Source organism: Odontomachus brunneus, unplaced genomic scaffold (genome assembly GCF_010583005.1).
Source record: "Odontomachus brunneus isolate Ranch 3 - 2012 unplaced genomic scaffold, Obru_v1 Obru_scaffold_130, whole genome shotgun sequence".
NCBI lineage: Eukaryota > Metazoa > Arthropoda > Insecta > Hymenoptera > Formicidae > Odontomachus > Odontomachus brunneus.
The window spans coordinates 780,498-799,886 of record NW_022639580.1 but is presented as its reverse complement, the minus strand read 5'-3'; the positions used below and the strand labels follow the sequence as shown (position 1 = coordinate 799,886).

At 44.0% G+C, this 19,389-nt stretch overlaps 2 protein-coding genes across 8 annotated transcripts in view; one reads left to right on the top strand and one right to left on the bottom strand.

Annotated features, from left to right (window-relative positions):
- The window catches only part of LOC116849985, a 239,013-nt gene that overhangs the window by 209,167 nt on the left and 10,457 nt on the right, over positions 1 to 19,389 (top strand). The window contains exon 6 of one of the 7 annotated variants that reach the window (XM_032827724.1): positions 266 to 1,974. The exons of the other annotated variants lie outside the window; for them this stretch is intronic. The gene's annotated coding sequence lies outside the window, so the exon portion shown is untranslated. Of the gene's footprint in view, positions 1 to 265; positions 1,975 to 19,389 lie in introns of those variants that run through there. 7 annotated transcript variants of the gene reach the window in all.
- Positions 18,019 to 19,389, bottom strand: part of LOC116849984 — a 2,893-nt gene continuing 1,522 nt past the window's right edge. The window contains exon 2 of the mRNA XM_032827723.1: positions 18,019 to 18,991. Within this exon, the coding sequence (XP_032683614.1) occupies positions 18,786 to 18,991 (206 nt within the window). The 3' untranslated portion in view covers positions 18,019 to 18,785. The remainder of the gene's footprint in view (positions 18,992 to 19,389) is intronic.

The following is a 19,389-nucleotide window of genomic DNA, read 5'->3' as shown; positions in this document are numbered from 1 at the left end:
GTCGGTATGAATTAAAATAAAAATGTGAAATAAAAGAGAATCAATCCGTTTTGATTTTGACCGATAAAAATACGCTGCTCGCAGCGACGCGTTGCGCCGACAACAACGGCGAGCTCGGGTTAAGGAGAAAAGCACGACCGGCTCGCGAGCCGATAAAAAATGGGAACAACTTCCGGAGTGCAAAAATTCTAGAGGTGTCACGTCGATTCTCTCGTTCATTGGCAGATCTACCGGGTCTCGACGATGGTTTTTCTTTTTTTTCTAGTCGGAGCAATGGACGCGCGCGAAAAACGATCTCGAGCTGTCTTGAAAAATCATCCCTCCGCGCACGGCACGAATCACCATCGTCGCCACTAACGCTGGCCGTTCGTTACGCGCCGCAACAAGTCCCGCGGGTGTGCGCGCCAACTTTTATCTCGGGCTCCGGCTGCGACTTCCTCGCGGAAGTTTCCGCGGAGCGGATTTCGAAAAGGCTACTACGCAAAGTCCGCAATACCCGCGGAGACGAACTTTTCGGTTGGAGCCGTGCATACGGCCACGCTGAACGTGTACACAGGAGACACATGCGGAGAACGAGGAGGAGAAAGAAGAGAAGTAGGAGGAGAAGGAGGAGGACGCACGTACATTCGCACACGAGGAGGCGAAGGGTGCACGTATTCGAGCACACGCGCGCCAGATGCAACGGCGCCGTCTTTATATCTCCGCAGGGCTGATGCGCCGAAATTATGTGTGGACCTCTGCCATGTTAATTAGTCGAGAACAGCTTCGCGAGGCCGAAGTCACTTCCGAAAGTCGTGTCTTCTTTTATTTCGGGACACGAGAGGATTAAAATTAGGATTTAGAACCGCGATCTTCAATGTTCCTTCTCGAGGTTACCGATCTTCCTTTCCCCTTCCTTCTCCCTGCAGCAATGTTTAAGTAGAAGAGAGTGACTCGCTTAAATCATACCTCATTAGTCGTGCTTGATTTTTTAAATGTTTGTAGCACATGCAAAACAAGATGTAATCTGCAATCTTTTTATATTTCTCATTTTTATCCCGTTAGATGTCGATCATATTTAATAACAGAAAATGACGAAATACGATTTAAGAGAATGGTACGGTTTTGGCAACTCTTCTCTAATAACAATGATTAAACGATCCAAGTAGGACTTATGTCGGGCGTACAGTTGAACGCCACGGAATGGTCTAATTGTAATCTCAATTCGTCACGATTGACTTCGCGTCCCCAAACAGAAAGATCCGAAATAACTCGAGCAACTCATCCTTGCCCATGCTGGAAGACGCCACTGGCTATGCCCGAGGCAGCCCGTGCGGGGGTAGGAAGCGCTCACGTTTGTTTCTAGTCTCGTCTCGTCTACCCTCGCACTCCTACGCGCACCCGGCTACGGCAGCCGGCTAATCCCGCCGAGATTAAGATAACCCCGAAAAATGTTCAGCTAAGTCGCCAACTTCGCCCGCGAGGCGCGCTTAAAACGTGAGAATCCCGGCCCCAGGGCCGGGGTGATGGCGGCGGCGGTGTCGTCGTCGTCGTCGTCGTCGTCTCCGGTGAACCGGAGTATCCTACGTACTACCCGGGAATATCCCTCCTTAACCGGCTTGGATACGCGCCCGTAGATTAGCCGCTTTTCATCGCGACGGGTGGAATTTACATTCGCCGCTCCGTCCGGCTTCGTCCGGGATGTAGTAGCATCGACGCGTGTTTACGTTCGCGCGCCTGATCGATATTCTCCGCCTGCGGCCTGCGACGTCGTTACTTCTTTGGGAAACGCGCGCATCGACTCGTGAAACGGCGTCGCTCGACGCGACATTACGCCGAAGGCATTCGCCGTTGTTAATTATGGATACTATTAATTATGTATTGCGCGGACGTTGCGCGCGATCGTCCGGATGTGCACGACTTCGTCGTTTCTCTCTTTTTCTTCCCCCCTCCCTCTCTCTCTCTCTCTCTCTCTCTCTCTCTCTCTCGCAAAAATGACCCTCGCGAAGCGCACACGCGCTTCCAGTCGTACGAGTAGATTCACCTATTCGCCACTGAGCGTGAGATTATTTATAATTCACGTTGTTAGAGATTTCAGCTTATCATCTGGGTGCACCAGGTAGATTGATGATTTATATCGTATCTCATCGACGAGGACGAGGACGAGGTGCTTTTTAAATTTCTTAGAGTGAATCTCCACTCAAGACGAGTGAAAATTCACTCCGAGTCACAAGGATCTTGCGCTCAAACTTACTATGAATTACTTTCGTTAAGCTGGAATCTTTAATGTTAAAAAGACAAAATGTGAACCGGAATTACGTGCTAATTAGATGCTAATTTAACACTGCATTCCTCATCTTAGTGTTCGAGCAGTTTAGCAGGAATTCGCGTTTGAAAATGGAGATGCTAGCTTACCTCCATCTCCACTACTTGAGAAGACAACCGAAGCGAAAAGTTTAATGCATTGCAACCTGGTGCTTTTCAGCTGTTTTAGGAGTAACAGTTAGAATTGAGATTTATAAACCGGCTGCAATCATGCGCAGGTAGATCTCATCAAATTAAATAAAAAGGACTTGAGATATGATTTAAAGCAGACTCAGACATCTTAATAATAAAGAATTCGTATAAAAAATAGTATAGAACTTTTTTATTTAGTTCAATATATTCTGCTTGCACACGGCGAGTGTTCGTATTAACTTCTAACATGAGGTGAACGATCATGTGGCCGCAGCGACCACATGGCCGGAGCAACCACGCTCATCTACAGAGTGGGGATAGCGACAACGGTGGGCGATTAGCTGAAAACAATAGCTGTGGAACGCGTCACGCGTGTACAAAGAAGCTTAAACGAAAAAATGCAAAAGATACCCGCGTAAGGATTCGCTGCGGGCTTCCCCTTTTTGGCTGATGTGCTCTCGCTTTTCTCAGGTGAAAGGAGAACGCATTTCGCCGAGGAGAAAGAGAGCTAAGGAGAGGAACGGTGATGATAACAACGGGAGCGGGTTTACGTCATACGTTGATACGAGCCGACTGTCACCATGCGCAATCGTGATGGCGTATCATTGGACTGGATGCAATGAAATTACTCGTAGTGTCTCCGCAGCGCGCGCCCGTCTTGCTAGAGCTAGTGCTCAACTAGATTGGCGCCCATCGCGGCAAGTGTGTCGGAGGTCGGGTTTGGCTTGGTTTGCTTGAACACGGACGCAGGACACAGGTTAAATCGACTAATACGCGTCTTCGCGGCTCACGCACGACGCGTCGTCGTCCTCCTCCTCCGTGCCTTCCGCAGAAGGAGGAGGTAGAGGAGATGGTGGCGAACTCACGAGTGCACTTTCTTTTTCTAATTCGGCGCGCTGTGCTCACTGCGAGATTTATTCGCGTATCCACCCGGCATTCTACGCGATCTCGAACGCCGGCATAGCTGGATTACAATTAGGGTTGCCACACGGAGAAAAATAATTTTGCTCTTTTAGCAAAATCGTCGTTGCTACTGCATATTCGTTAATTTGCTATCGATACAAAATAATGTATCTTTAGCAAATTTATTTGCTATCGGAGCAAAACTGCAACTGCTTATATAAATCCCTCATAGTTCTTACAGCAAAATAATTTGTAGATTTAGCAAATTATATTTAACAAATAGTACTCTTAGCAAATCTTTTTGCTGTTCATATAATAACGAAAAAATTTTGCTAGACTAGCAAAAAATTTGCTGGACCAGCAAATTATTTTTCTCCGTGCAAATGTCTTCTTTTGAAGGATTGTCCTTCTTTATAGCCAAAAGTTTCATGTCTTGCATGGAGAAAAATAATTTTGCTCTTTTAGCAAAATCGTCATTGCTACTGTATATTCGTAGTAACATCAAAAAAATTTAGTTGACGTAACTAATTTTACAAATTACTCGTTATCAGAGCAGAAGTAGTTTCGTTGCCAAGATAAAAAATTTGTTGAGTGTATTTCTTCTAAGAATTACGTTAATTTGTTATCGATGCAAAATAATATATCCTTAGCAAATTTATTTGCTATCGGAGCAAAACTGTAACTGTTTATATAAATCCATCATAGTTCTTACAGCAAAATAATTTGTAGATTTAGCAAATTATATCTAACAAATAGTGATTACTACTCTTAGCAAATCTTTTTGCTGTCCATATAATAACGAAAGATATAATAACGAAAAGATTTTGCTAGACTAGCAGAAAATTTGCTGGGCTAGCAAATTATTTTTCTCCGTGTGTCAAGGACGCTATTGTTCTTCCCTATCGCATCGAAGGAGCTTTTCTTGTCTAAATTTTAACTGAAAATTGTTTAGAGTTCACAGATAAAATATAAAGGAACGTTGAGGTTCTGAAAGCTTGCAAAGTATATGCAATAATTTATGCTAATATATTTATATGTAGCCTATTTTTGCGCGCACTGTCATCAATAATATAAAAGTATTCCAGAACAACCTTTGAAGCTTTCGTAGAGACATAGGATGGAAAAATCCTTTACCTTTTTTGTAACAACTTGGTAGATCTTCAATTATTAATTAAACAACATTAATATATTATTACGAGCGACCAGTTATTAATTAAACATCATTAATATATTATTATGAGCGACCATCTGTCAATCTTCTTTAATTAGTAATTAAAAATTTACAAAGTTACTAGAAAAATAGTAAAGGACTTTTTTTGTTCAGTTTGACCTAATGTACAAGCCCTTATGTACACCTAATGTAGACTTAATGTACACCTAATTCACAAATTTTCTTTAATTAATATCTCGATAATTATTGCAAATATTGCAAAATGATATAAGACTTTTATGTTCATCGAAATCCGTACTCTGCCTCTACGAGAACTTCAAGGAGCTTGTTTTGGGACACCTTGTATACAGGGTGTTTCTTTACCTTCGCCCACGAAGAACATAGTGTTATCCCTTATGAAAAATTGAATCGAAAAGTCCTGAACTATTCTTGTCTTTGATGCTTAACAGAAGCAGATATTCTTTAATAAATTCCAGCAAATCCGCGCCGTTCTTTAGAAGTATACACGTCTGTGAGCTGCATACCTGATAATGTGTATGAATATTTCGCCGCTGCATTCACGCATACTACCAGGCGCGCAGCTCACAGACGTGTATACTTCTAAAGGACCGCGCGGATTTGCTGTTATTTATTAAAGAATATCTGCTTCGTTAAGTATCAAAGACAAAAATGATTTAAGACTTTTCGATTCAATTTTTCATAAGAAATAACGCTATGTGCTTCGTGGGCGGAGGTAAAGAAACACCCTGTATATATGTTAAAATACGCATGTTAAAATGTATAACATATGAAAATTGACGTTCGGAAAGGTATCGTAATAAACGCACTCTACCCGGCGATTTTTTTCTTTAGTCGTCCAAATTTTCGGACATCCTTCTTTACCAACTTACAAATATAGCAACTCTAGCCAAAGGCATCGTTGTGTCGGAGCGGAAATGTTGTTTGGAGGGTGTAATGTTGGCATTAAAGGTACACAAGCCGCCGCTTACGAATCTCGCGAACGCCTCGTAACTCGTGAACGCGAAAGAGTCTCTCCCACACGCGCGCTCTCTCTCTCTCGTTTCGCGAGGTGTGATGGGGACCGCTCTTGTCGACCGCGCCGCTGAGCGAAATTGCATTCCGATATATATATTGGTACTGATAATATTTGCTCGCAATTAACTCGCCGCAGCTGTAAGTAAAATGATTTCATTGTGCTGGAAATATTGCATCTTAAGTATTAATGATGTTTATGATAATTAACCACAGGCAGCCCCGGTATGTTAATTGCCCTCAAACATCATTAATGTTTAGAACAATGTACGAATCTCAACTGCAACTGGTTTATTTTACGCGGCCGTTTCGCGGCGTTCACAGCGAAAAAACCGCGATTTAATTTCTCGCTGTTTTCAACTCCGAGAACCGCGGCGGCTCGATAGGTTTCGCACGGAGACTTCCGTCGATATTTCGAGGCACGGAGCGAGCAACTCGTTCGCTCTCTCGTTCTCTCGTCAAGCGGCCCGTGACGCTGCATCTAGTTGATAAATTCATCGACAATGGCATCGCGCTCATCCATCGGGGTGCGTTGCTATCGATCGAGCCACCGTGCTTGACAACCATAATGCTTTCGCTCTCGTAAGTTTAATTATAGCCGTCGTTCGGACAACATTGCCTCGCTCGATTAAGCGTGTCGCAAGAATTATAGGCGTAAATGCGCCGCCACCGCGCCAGCCGTTCTCAAATCGCGCGACTGACCGCAAAGAATGAGAACAATAACAATAATAATCGAACCGACACCAATTCCAGTCCCCCTTCAGTCCCTAAGGTCCCTAAGGCTGTCGTTTTAAATAAAAACGCGCTTCTTAAGAACTCAAAGGTACTTTTTACTATATATCTTTTTCGTTGGGGTAATTCCTAAATTAGTCGTACATTTTTTATTACTCGGTTCTATCCGCGAGCATTCCCTTTGCCGAATCGTCGAGGACACGACCGGGGTGAAAATCAGCGGCAAAAAGTCGAGGCGATACCGCGAGGATTCTATCGCGGTCTGCGAGGGTCGGCGTCGGTAAAAAAGAGATCCGAAAGGCAGAGAGCGGACCGCTCGGACTCCTCGGAGGGCCAAGCCCTCCTCGACATATGTCGCGGTAAAAAATGGCCTCGGAAAAGGGACACCCGGGGCCACCGCAAGGGCCGGACGAGTAATAAAGTAATTTTATGAAGTGGTCGCCGACGTCCGCTCCCGTCGCGGGGGCTGGAACGGGTGAAAAATTGCCCGGGATGCTCTGTCCGGGGTGGCGCACGGGAATATTGTAACCGCCCTTTAAGTGAAAACATACTGTCTTCGTCGCGACCCGGCTCCAAAAAGGAGAAAGGAGAAAAGGAAGAGGAAAGAACAACGGCCGACCGGAAGGGGCAGTCGTGTGCGCCGAAAGGACTGCGCGATTTCGCGCAAATTCCTCCCGGGAACGCACAGGAGGCGGGGAGCTATGAATTTTTCATTAATCGCCGGAGATGAATGACTTACTCCCCCTTTCTCTTTCTTTGTCTCGACTAAGTTGCGGTGAGATGCCATGTAACAGGGTCTTGTACAATTTATACAACACACTGAAATAAAGTTAAATTATTAATCTCACTATGAATTTTATAGTCATCCTCGCGGCGCCAACCATATCATTTTACTGTTTCATCAAGAAAGAAATAATAGTTACGCTGTAAAAAATGTTGCGTACACAATACGTAAACAAATGTTCCAAAAAGTCCACTCTAAATTTTGTGTCGAAAATAACTCATGCATATGTTCATTCATGTGTTATTTATATTATTTACTAGTCTGTACATAATATAAATAACACACGAATGAACATATGAATGGGTTATTTTGGACAAAAAATTTAGAGTGGACTTTTTGGAACATTTGTTTACGTACTGTGTACGCAAGATTTTTTACAGTGCAAAGTTAGATATATAAGAGTATTGTATTAGCAACGCCGTGTGTGTATGTAGTAACGCTTATCACAAAATAGGTGATAACTATCTCGACTATAATCATTACACTGTGTAACAAATACCAAACGCTTCTTTTTTAATGTAGACCGCCGGTAATTTCTAGTCGTGTCTAGATATGCATATGCATTACAACTTGATCATTAAACTAATCTGTCATCTTGACAGTCTGATATAGCGAATCATATCGCGTCACATTATATTCCAACATGATGCGAACGACTGGAAATCGTCAGTGAGTTTCGACTTGGGAAATACTAAGCCTTTAGTCGCACTAATATTCAGGACATTTCTCATAAAAAAAAACATAAATTTGTATATAAAGTCAGATTAAAAATTTTCAGTTAAATCGTATGATATACACGCGACATTATATTTATAACCGCGATTCAACTAAAAAAAAGTCACATTTAACTCCAAACTCAAATCTGAATATCTCACCTCCTTCTAAGCTCTATTAAAGCTTAGTGTACATATACCGGCATAATAGCCTCAGCGCGTAGTGTAATTAGGTTAGTAGTATTTTCTAATCGTACACACAATTTCTGGGCCTTAACGCAAAGCTGTCCCTGCGACGCATTATATCGCTTTGACATATTGTTCGTGCCTCTCCGTATAATTAATAAATAATAAATCGATGAGAAAAAGCTAATAAACTACATGGAGAAAAATATTGCAGTAAAAATTACGTCAAAATTATGTGCAATTTGAAAAAATGATTGATCTAACAAAAACTACAGTTATTTTTGGCCCCAGCCATATCTTTTGATTGTTCTAACACGCAAATGACAGTGGTAACATTCGCATCAGATTATTATCGCTAACATTATAGTAGAATTTAATAAAAAAATTGTTTTCTTGACTACTTGATAATTATTTCTTTAATTTATAATTATTTCTTTATACGATTATAGTTGCGAATATAGCAAAGATTTTTTTTCTCAGAGTGACTTTCGACACACGCACGGTGCGACGTGTTCAGATACATTCCGCACGGAGGAGCAGATCGTTGGCCTCTTCACTTTTCTCAGAGGGGTAATTACGTATCCTGCTCGTTTTAGCAATCCGTCACGACTTAAATTGGATTCATTCTTACCGTCTCTAATATTAGAGCGCGGTGACGCGCGCGCTTTTCGTTGAGGAAGCTCGCGGTGCGCGATGTTCAACGCGGGAATAAATTCGCAGGGAGGACTACTCGCGGAGAACTACCCTCTCTCGGTGACCACGTTCGCTCTCATGCGCGTGCATCTCTCGCCGAGCAACAACGTGTAAATAACTTTCCGACGCCGGCGAAGGATCCGGTCGCAACGACGTTGATTAGCGCTCTCCAATCCGGCTTAATGAAATTTTCCTTCCCCATACGCCGGGTTACAGGTAGAAACCCGGAAAAGAGCGAGGCGCGCGTGATTTATTTAACATGTATAGCTGCGTCATCGCTGTCGTCGTCGTTTATACAGGCCTTTAAAAAGGAGATCGCGAAATCGTCGAACGAGTCGGAAACAGAAGAAGCGCGAATCTTCGCGTGTAGAAGACTAGTTAGTCGTAATTCAGCGGGCCGAAATGATAAGTCGGAAAAAGTTGCGCGGAGGACGACCCTACGGGGGCGATCTCTCCGCTCTCGCCAGCCTCCCCTTCACGGTAACTTCGTCGACTATTAGATTATACGCGGAGCATCTGCAGAATCTCGGCCCGGCGCCGTTAATTTTCGTTAAAAACCAAATGCCGCGCGGATGCGGAGCGCGCCACTTCTTCCCGAAGCATCCCCTTTCGGCTCCACACGCCCCTCCGCCCCCTACCGGCCCTCCTCCGCCGCCGCCGCCGCCGCCCGTGCGAGGGCTGTTTTCCCGGAGATAAGTAAGCACGGTTTTACATGGTTACCCGAACATTAACGCGGTCTTCCAGACTTCCATGAAGATTTAACGTCGCCGCGTTTGTTTCGCTTAAGTCGCGCCGGGTGGGCCCGCGACTCGGTACGCGACACTCGGCCCTTTATTATTTCGCGAGAAAGTCGGGGACATTTCATAGAGATTCATCGGCCTCGGCTCCGGTCGGCGAGGGTGCGACGATGCTGTTACTTCCCGTCGCGAGGAGCTCGTGTTAATTGAACTCGCCCGAGACAGAGAGGGAAAAAGAGAAAGAGAGAGAGAGAAAGAGAAAGAGAATGCATGAAGACAGAAGCGCGAAAGAAGAATGATTATTGGCCAGTCCAAGCCAAGTTATGACTGCTGATGAATGTTTTAAGAGGAATCATATAGATTCGACGTAGTAGCTTTCCATGAAACGATCCATAACCATACGTTCTCCTTCATTTTTGATGAAAACTCCGATCTTATTGGTTTTGCCAGACTCATAAATATTCCACACTTCCTATGCCACAATAGCGATATATACGGGATTATTATTGTACTTCCTATAATTATACATATATAATAGAATTTCAACTTTACGTCCACTTCTCATTTGCCGTTTTAACACATATACGCGAGAATAATAGTAAACCTCTTTCTAAAATTTTTTTAGTGAGAATCTGACTCAAACAGTGACTGAAAAGTGACAATATTTTCGCTCGAAGCGATAGTAAAAATAATGTCATTAGTAATTGCAAGAGTCTCACTCGAGCATATATATGTGTATGTTTTTTTCATTTCTCCGTTACGCGATGATTTTTGGATTCGGATTTCAACGTTGCTTCCCGTCTGCTTTCCCATTCGAGATTCCCTCGATTCGTCGAAGGGTAAGAAACAGCGAGAACAGCGATCTGCTGGCCGTGTGAAGCCACCCCTTCGCTACCGAGTACGGGCCGTATTGTGAAGATGCCGCCGCTGGTTCCTTCCATCGCGGGTTCGTGTCCTGACTACGCTTATTTTTCAACAAGATCCTTCATTGTTCAGTCATTAAATAAGACACAATTTGCGCAGTTTGAGTAACCGTATTGCACGCGACACGCTAATTAACGGCGGACGAGGCAAAAACTGCGAGAGGCTGTATTTTTAATGAGGTAACGGCTTTACTGCTCCTTCCGCGTCTTTGTAGGGCAAACACGGGCTTATCCACCGTGCAGATTTCATTAGAAGCGTTTTAACAGAGTTTTAAATTTATCATCCAATTCCCTAGTGCTTTACGAGCGCTCGTGTTTTACCCCTTTTTACTGCACAAGTGCCGTATCCTTTTATCTCGTGCCTTTTCCGGTGTACTTTTCGCTCACCACGGCGTTAACTCTTCCACGAAACACGTTAAATAAATTAATTTTAGGATCGACGCGAAAAATACAGGACGCATCGTCGCTGGTTTATCCGCGCGTGTAAACGTCGCTGCCTCTTTCAGAACATCAAAGATTGAAGAAGGATAAAGGAAGAAAACGGCGGAAAGGTGTATCCCTACATCGATCATTACAACGCACTCGCTCGCTAATCGCCAATTAAACGAACACGAAGCTCCCTGGCTACTGAATCACGTCGCGAGCAAAAATCACGGAGAGGATCGCGCGTCGTCATCGTGTCGTTTACGCATCTACCAACGCATGACGACCCCAAATATTTTTTTCCCGCATACCTGTCACTCCTCCGAGTGCTCTGGGGTCCCGCAAAGAAAAAGCAAACAAAAAAAAAAACAAGTGGCGTGGCCCACTTGGCACCCCGCGCGCGAGCGTCCTTTCTTCCTTTCGGCGTATACAACTTGTCCGTGAACGTTCCTGGACTACCCGGCACGTGCCACGCGCCACCACCCCACGGAATCCCTCGTGTCGGGTGTGAGCAATGTGTGCGCGCGTGCGTGTGTGTATATGGGTGTGCGCGCCCGCATGTACACGGACGGACTGGTGTGTCCGCTGGGCTGCTTGCCGTTTTTTTTCCACCACCCCAGAGCGCCGGGTATCACCCTCCACCGCGGGAGGGATGCTTTTTCTAACAGGTGGTGGCCCATGGCTTTTTTCACTCTCTCATCCCTCCTGCATCTGTTTTCCTCGTAGTTTTTTTCGCTCTTTTTTTTTTTTTTTTACAGGTGCACCCATTATCCGCCGTTCTGCTTTCGCATCGGTGTCCTATTCATTTTCCATGGACCGTGGACGGGCCGTGAGAGTGGCCCGTCCGCGCTCTTTTTCACTTAATTAAAGGTCACAAACTGCCGACGCGTCTGCCTTACGACGACGGCGGGAAAAAAGAGAGAGGGAGAGAGAAGAGAAAAGGATGAAAAAGGAGACGCCTCGTCCGCAAATTGCTCGTCTCGTTTTTTCCCCCGTGGTTTTCCTCGTAAGAGGACATTAAGTGGTATGAAAAGTTAATTACCGTACGCGCGCGCACGGCCGGGCGGCTAACGTAAAAAGCGAGAGCGCGCAGGGGCGCGTTACCGCGTAATGTCCCTGCGAGCGGGAATACGTGGCGTGGCAATAAATAAGGAGAGACTTTCGGGACAACCAACGAGCCAGTTAGAGCCAATTAAATGCCGGCTAGTTTTCAATATATCGCGCGCGATATCCCTCGCTCCCGAGTTTTCGCATTGTATGCTTCGCGCATTTCGCGTGAGAAGTTGCGATGCTTCTCTTCGCAAAATCGGAATGAATATCAAGTAGCTGTTGTGTTCTTTGCGCTGAGGAGAAAAATAATTACAATCACGTCGAAATTATGGTTATTTTTGGCGCTAACTATTCTTGTTGTTCCAATGACCAGTTTACGCCAGCAGTAGCATTGCTAATAACGTGTGTTTCCAGCAGTGTCACTAACAATTGTGGATTGTCTCATTTAAAATTGTTGAAAACTATCATTCCCAACAAGGGTTACAATACAAATTAATCATATTTTGCATTAACTTTGTTACTTTGGAATGAAAAATGTTAACAAATTTTTTTTTTATATTTCGCGAAAAATAAATATAATTGACAAAAGTTACTTATTTTGATAATATGATGGTAACTTTGTTACCAACATTATCAAAAACATTATTTCTGCAATCCATCACTTGGCAATCTAGATCAAAATATGTTGAAGCAAATGTTATTAGTAAAAAATTAAACTGGATGCAACATGTTAATAACATGTTAGCAACATTGTTATTAACAAAGGCTTTATCTTAACTTTGCCGATTGTACTGTAAAAATTGTAAATTTGTGCAAGTCGTTTTCTGAAGGACACAGTTTTGATAAAAATATTTTTGTTATTCGTTTTCTGTTATTAATATCATTACACTTTTTTATGTAAAACGGTCTGAACAAAAACATAATAGTAACAATATGTAAGTTATTGTTACTGACAATTCAGACAGTACAGGTTTCCAAAAGATGCTTTAAAAACGTTCGGAAAACATCTTATTTTATTTAGACGTCTTTTACACGTCTTTCAGACACCTTTTAGAAGTTTGTGCCGTCTGAGACTGTAAAATAACACTTACTTAAAAAAACGGTTCTCCTGACAGTAAATTTTTCACTGTGCGATTACAATTATAAATATATTTTTTTAATGTAATAAAATAGAGAATAGAGATCTTCAAAGAAAATTTCGGAGCGAGAGACGCATTGTCAGTCGGATATCATGAAACTCCATCGGGCGCGACGCGCAGCCTACGCATCTGATCGGCCGGTCAACTTCATTCCGCGTCGATTAATTAGAAACTCGAAGACGCACTCAGGCGATGCCACGATGCCGTTAAAGTCGCATAAAAGGTACGGCCGTTCCTGCCGACAGATCCTGCGAGCGACAGAGCCAACCGGTCCGAACGGGAAGTAGCACGGCCACGGAAATTTTATTACTTTATTGCCAGGGCCGTTAAAAGAAAAAGCAGTATGGCCATTGCCGAGCACAGCGGACGACGAATCCCATTCCATTAGAACAAAGACGGGGATTACCGGCCGGGCAGATTGCACCCCCGTCGCAAATGAAATCTCGGCTGAAACTTTTTCCGCGTTTAACCCCCTCTCGCTAAAGGCGGTCCCCCATTCTCCCTCTCCCCCTCCCCCCACCCTCCCACCCGTCGCGATCTGCCGCAGCGAGATGAAAGAAAACTTTTCACTTTCTGCGCGCCGAGTTTGCTCGCGCGGCCTCCGTGGACCTCGAAATCTTTTCGCTCGCTCGCCGAATAAAAGGCCAGAGGGTGACGCGAGGGTAGGGACGTGCGCTCCTTCTTTTTCGTGGGTACTTTTCTTCAACGGCGTCCGTCGGAAAAGCCAGGAGTGGAGAGAGAGAGAGAGAGAGAGAGAGAGAGGGGGAGAGAGCGAGAAAGAGAGAAAGAAAGAGTCCACCGCGCACAGCAGTGGGGAAGCCGAAAGGAAAAGAAGAAGGGAGTAAGGAGAGTCTCTTTCCCTCTTTCTCTCTCTTTCTCTTTCTCACGCTCGCTATCCTCTCGACCCCTCTCGGCTGAAGGGGCGGCAGGGGTGCGGGTACTGCAATCCGAGTGGGGGTAAGACCGGCGGTTGGCGCCCCTTAACTACCCCTCACCGGGCAAATCAATAAAAATACGAAAGTGTTCTTCTTCAGGACTTCGGTATACCGCTCGTGCGGACAGATCCTCTCGTGGCTACAACCACGAGGCGAGGAACTCGCGAATTATGCACCAAGGAACGAGAATTATACGTGGTGCAAACTACACACACATCCCCCGCCTGTAATCTGTACAACACGATCGAGGATCTCTCGAGAGAATAAAAAATTACGCGGTTGATACTTTGTAATTGCCTCGCTCGCAATCTCGGGTCGCGAGCGGGATGAAAATGTATGCATTATTAGATTGGAAATGCGAGCGACGTGACAGCGAAAATTGGTGGAAAGAGACGATAGATGAAAAGAGATACACATGGAAGTAGCCTATGAGTCTTTTTCCGCTGTTAAAGTGGACATTCTATTTTAAGTCTATTGGGAGAAAATATTAAAATGAAAATTAAGCAATATCTCCCTCTTGACTGTATATCAGAAACAGTAATTACAAAAATCTATCTAATAATTCTAACTAATAAAATTAGCAAGACTTTGTATCTGAAAAGATGTCTGTTTCATTACGCCCACATAGAGTCAGAGATAATTAATGTTACTTAATTATAAAAATATACTCTTCCGTGCTAAAAAAACACACGTATTTCGCATATCTACAAAGACGATGGCTACGTCGAACGCTTTTCATGTTTTAAGCGCGATAGCAGGTGATCTCGTTAATCGGTCATCGGGTCGGAAAGTGTTCGGTCAGTTGCTATGAAAAACGCCGTTAAAAGCCGCACGACGACATTGTTTCTTCGACGCGTTTTCGAGCCTCAAGTGTCGCGGCATGTGTTGCTCGCAGCGAACAACGCTCAAAGTTTGTCGGCGAGCGAGTCCCTTGGACGACCCTCGTGTCGTTTTCAAGTCGGTGCAAAGTGCCTTCAAGTCGAGGATACTTGTAAGTCGAAGCATCTCGGAGGAGAGAAGCGAGACGGGACGGGACGGGACGGGGCGAGGGGAAGCAGCGCGCGTGATGTTTGACTAGTGCCTCCGCGCGGAGTAAGAAAGCTTTTGCGCACCGCCTACCTAAACGTGTACCTGGCAACCGTGAAAAAAGTAACGCGTTGATCAGCGTGCTCGAAGCGTCGCCTGAAACGTCGCGAGGAACAGAATCCAACTTCACTAGTCCCGAACTTCGGCTATGCTTCGATGCACGTTCGCAGATTTATTCGAGATCTCGCGCGACAGATAATTAATCGGCAGCAGCGTTGCGGACTGTGCACTAAGTAATTTCGGCTTCTTTATGCAAAATGAAACGACCGTATCTCTATGTCTCACCACCATTTTATGAAAGATTATATGCGTCGTTTCGATCTTCTGCTTCCTTCGACCCTGCTTCCCGAAATTGCAACAACATAAAAATATAACGGCTTCATTTTATCTGAAATCACTTCTCGTATAACCCAGTACTTACACGGTAAAAAGAAGTTCTTGATATTTTCGATTTGTTTTCGTTTTCCTGAAAAATCCGAAAAATCACTTATTACCCAATACGATGAAAAAATTCAGAATATACTTCGTTTACTCCGGGATATGTTTTATTTTACCTGAAGAATTCAAAGTTATTATGCAAATAAGAATTCAAACTTATTATACAATCCAGTGCTTACACAATAAAAAATTTATCTCGACTTATTTTTGTCGCGACTTAAAAATCAAAGAAAATTAAATATTTCAAGACCGAGACAAGGATGTCTAGGATTAGGCATGTGTTTGGGAATCAGCATTTTCATCTTACCGCACTGAAAAAAAAGAATTACTGCTACGATCAATTCTTATTGACTTCGTAAAAATTTTCGATCATTAATATTTTTGAGGCAACAAATCGGTAGATCAGCGCAACTAAGAATTGATTCTTGAAGCCAGGAAGAAAAGCTATGCCATATTTTACTATTTTTTTGGTTGACAACCATTTTTTTTTTCCATGTAATTCCCATTCAAGGCCGACGTATGCGGCGAATAAACGATTTTTGTCCCGGCATGCTGTCTCTCTTACGCTCTCTCGGGGAACGAATCGTGGAAAAATCCATCCCCTTCCCGATAGGACGCGGGCGAGATAGCCGAGGGTGAATCTTAAAATACAACCCCTCCAAAGACTGCCGACCCTGCCACCGCCGCGCTCGCTCTCCCATCTCTCTGGTTCCTTCGGCAACCCCCTTTGCGCGTATCTTTCCCATTGCCCCTGCGCCCCCGACCGCCTCCTTGTTTCGGTGGTCGTACACCCTCACGATCCGGCAAATCATCCGGCGCTACGTTCTTTTGTTCCTTCTTCGTGCCGCGAAAGATTTTCGCCGGCTGAAGGAGAGAACCGGCATACCTCGGAGTATTCGCGAGATGCCAGCAATAATTTATTCGTAAGAACTCCAATATAGAACTCTCGGCGTTAAATGAAAAAGGAAACGAGAAAGAAAGAGAGGATATCGGTGCTTCGTTCGGCTGTTCTTTCTTTCTCCCTTGTTTTCCTTTCTTTTCGCGCGGTTATCGATTGGTTATCGTCCCTCGAGCCTGAAAACCACCCCCTTCGATTACACGCCGGGTGTAATTTCTCCGACGTAGCGAGCTCGAAGATGTTGCGAGTCGGCGACGGAACTTGCGTTATCCCGAGCGTGTATACTGAGCGCGCTGCAAATTCAAATGTGTTACGTTTAATCGCGTGCAATTTGGCTGAAGCTCTTTCTGCAAGTTTCTTGCGGTTTTCAATCATGTGTCATTTGACACGTTTAAGGCGTTTGAGATGCAACTTGAGACGTGTCAAATGACGTGACTCTTGAGACGGTAAAGCCTAATCTACAATGTGCTCTTTGTATGTGAATTTGCTTCCTGTTTCTTGTTCTCTGTCTTTTTTTAATTTAAAGCCTGATCTACAATATGCTCTTTGCGTTCTGTTTCTTGTCTTCTATCTTTTTTTGGCTTAAAGCTTAAGGTTTGAGTCAGAAAGAGATAAGGAGAAAGAAGCAGGAAGCAAAGAGTATATTGTAGATTAGGTTTTAGACTTAAGGTATGAGTCAGAAAGAGATAAAGAAAAAGAAACAGGAAGCAAATAATACATTGTAGATCAAGCTTAAGAGACGCGCGAAAAGAGATTCAGCCGAAACAGCACACTTACGTTTGCAGTGCGACGTTTTATGCGCGAGGGCGATTCACGCAATCTCACGCGAGTCGAATGTCTCGAACGGCCGGAACTGACTTGACTTCGACGTTGTTAAAGAAGGGGACAAAAATCCCGCGAAAGACCCTTTGTTCGCGGCACGCCATTTTATCACTCCTCGCCTCCGCGCCAGACGAATACACCCCTCTTTCGGCATATTTCAAGTGACAAAAAGCATCCCTTCCGAGGACTGAGATTCATTTTCTAACCGCCCCTCTCGCCTCGCAGTCTCGCCCTCGCCCGTTGCATAACCAACGTCTCGGGCATTAATTGCCCTTATTCCGCGGCAAAAAGTGGACGATATTTTTCAGCTTGATATTATGAGAGCGCAACGTAATTTCTGAAATTACCCGTAATTTCTGGACGCGATATAATTTCCGAAAATTCGAAATTAGGAGTGTTCGCGGATAATTCGTCTGATATTTTTATTCATTCATGTTAAATACATTCGCATAGAAATTTCCTAGTACTTTCTCAAATGCAGGTTAGATTTCAATCAGAATGCCCAACTTAGTCTTAAAATAGATTATCCCACTACGATACTAATTGGGAGTTTTATTCTTAAGTGTTTCTTGCATCAGTTTCATTAATGCAATAAAGACAATAGAAATATTTTTCTAGCTTATACTGTTCCGTGTTAAAACGTAAAACAATGCTTTTTTATTTTGTATAAAATATAGAATACATTTGTACATCTGAGAATAACTTGATGATTTCATATATTTGTGAAGATTTGTCGGATATTTATATATATTTTTTTTACTTTCTTAACTCAAACGTCTTCTATTACAATTTCTTTGTTTCTTTTTCTCAAATATTTTCAGGACTTACTCTTTATAAATATATACGTATATATATATATATATATATATATATATATATATATATATATATATATCTGTAACGACAAAATACTCAAATTGTTTGGTATATTTTACTCAATTTTAGTTTAAGATGTAAACAAAAAAAATCTTTGGGCAAACGTGGAAAACTAAATGGGATTTGTTTGGGTTTCCCACTTAGATTCGCATGTTTAAAATATTACGCTTCTAACCAGAACCTGCATTAATTTTCTATCTGGAACGCATGATTATTACGAAAAATTGGGCTGAGTCCCAATTAGATCCCAAAGTATTTTCTATGCGGCTACTGTTACTATTTACTCGTCACTCTCGTAGTAATTAAGAGTGCGCGACACGCACACTTGCAATATTAATTTGCGCGGACGGCGATTCGATCGAAGAATCAAGCGATAATAATACCAAACGATGGTGCGGGGCCTCGAGGTAGGATTCCTCTAATCGGAAACTCGATGTAGAAACTGGATTGCAAACTTCGTCAGCTCGTGGAAAAGATGTTAAATTTGGTTTGCGTTCTCCGCCGTGCTCGCCGTGCGGTCTTCCAGACCGCAGAGACGCGTTATCGGTATGGACTTGGCAATGTTCTGCGCAAAGTGCATAACGTCGCGCTCTCTTGTTGAAGAGTCGCGTTTGTTGCTGACCGGAAGACCGGGCGTCGTATTTTTATCAGGTGTCGTCGTCTCGCAAAATTCGCGAGCGGATTGTACTCGCGAACGCGTGCGAATGTTCGGTCTCCGCGGCGAGGAACGGAGCGTCGCGATTTCTGTTTCGCCGCGGCTTAATTTCTGTCGTGTATATTTTAGGTATTAAGCGAGCCATCGGCCATTTTATTCGTCTTTCATCCCCTCGAGAGCCGGGACGGGGATGAGGCGGAGGTGGATCTGTAGTCGAGGGTGAGTCGACGTCAGAAAAACCACCCTCGTCCAATTCAGCCATCCCTCCACCCCCGGCTTTTCCAACCCCTTTTCGCCATTCCGGTCCACTTCGTGGCAGTCGATGACTGCTTGCTCGTCTCTCGAAGAGTGGGGGCGCCCTTTGAAAAAAGTAAATCTAAAGTAAAATGGCCGTATAGCGTCTGTCCCGCTTTCTCCCTCGAGGGATGAAAAGAGCGTGGAGAAGAGAAGGAGAGAAAGAGAGAGAGAGAGAAAGAGAGAGATTGAGTTCATTTTCATGGAATTCAACCGGGTCAATTTATAAGACGCGATTCGGGCTTCGCCGAAGCGGCGTCTTTACGGAGTTTGGTTTTACTTTGAGATTAAGGGGTTTTCCTCGAAACTTGCAATTTTAATTTTACCTTAATCGCTCGTCCTGCTTAACCGCCCCGCGGATACGAGAGAAAACAAGTACGGATCGCGGGACGAGCCGCTCAGGAAAAATTGCCTCCATTAATCCATAATGTCTTCATGGATTCTCTGTCTCTCTCTCTCTCTC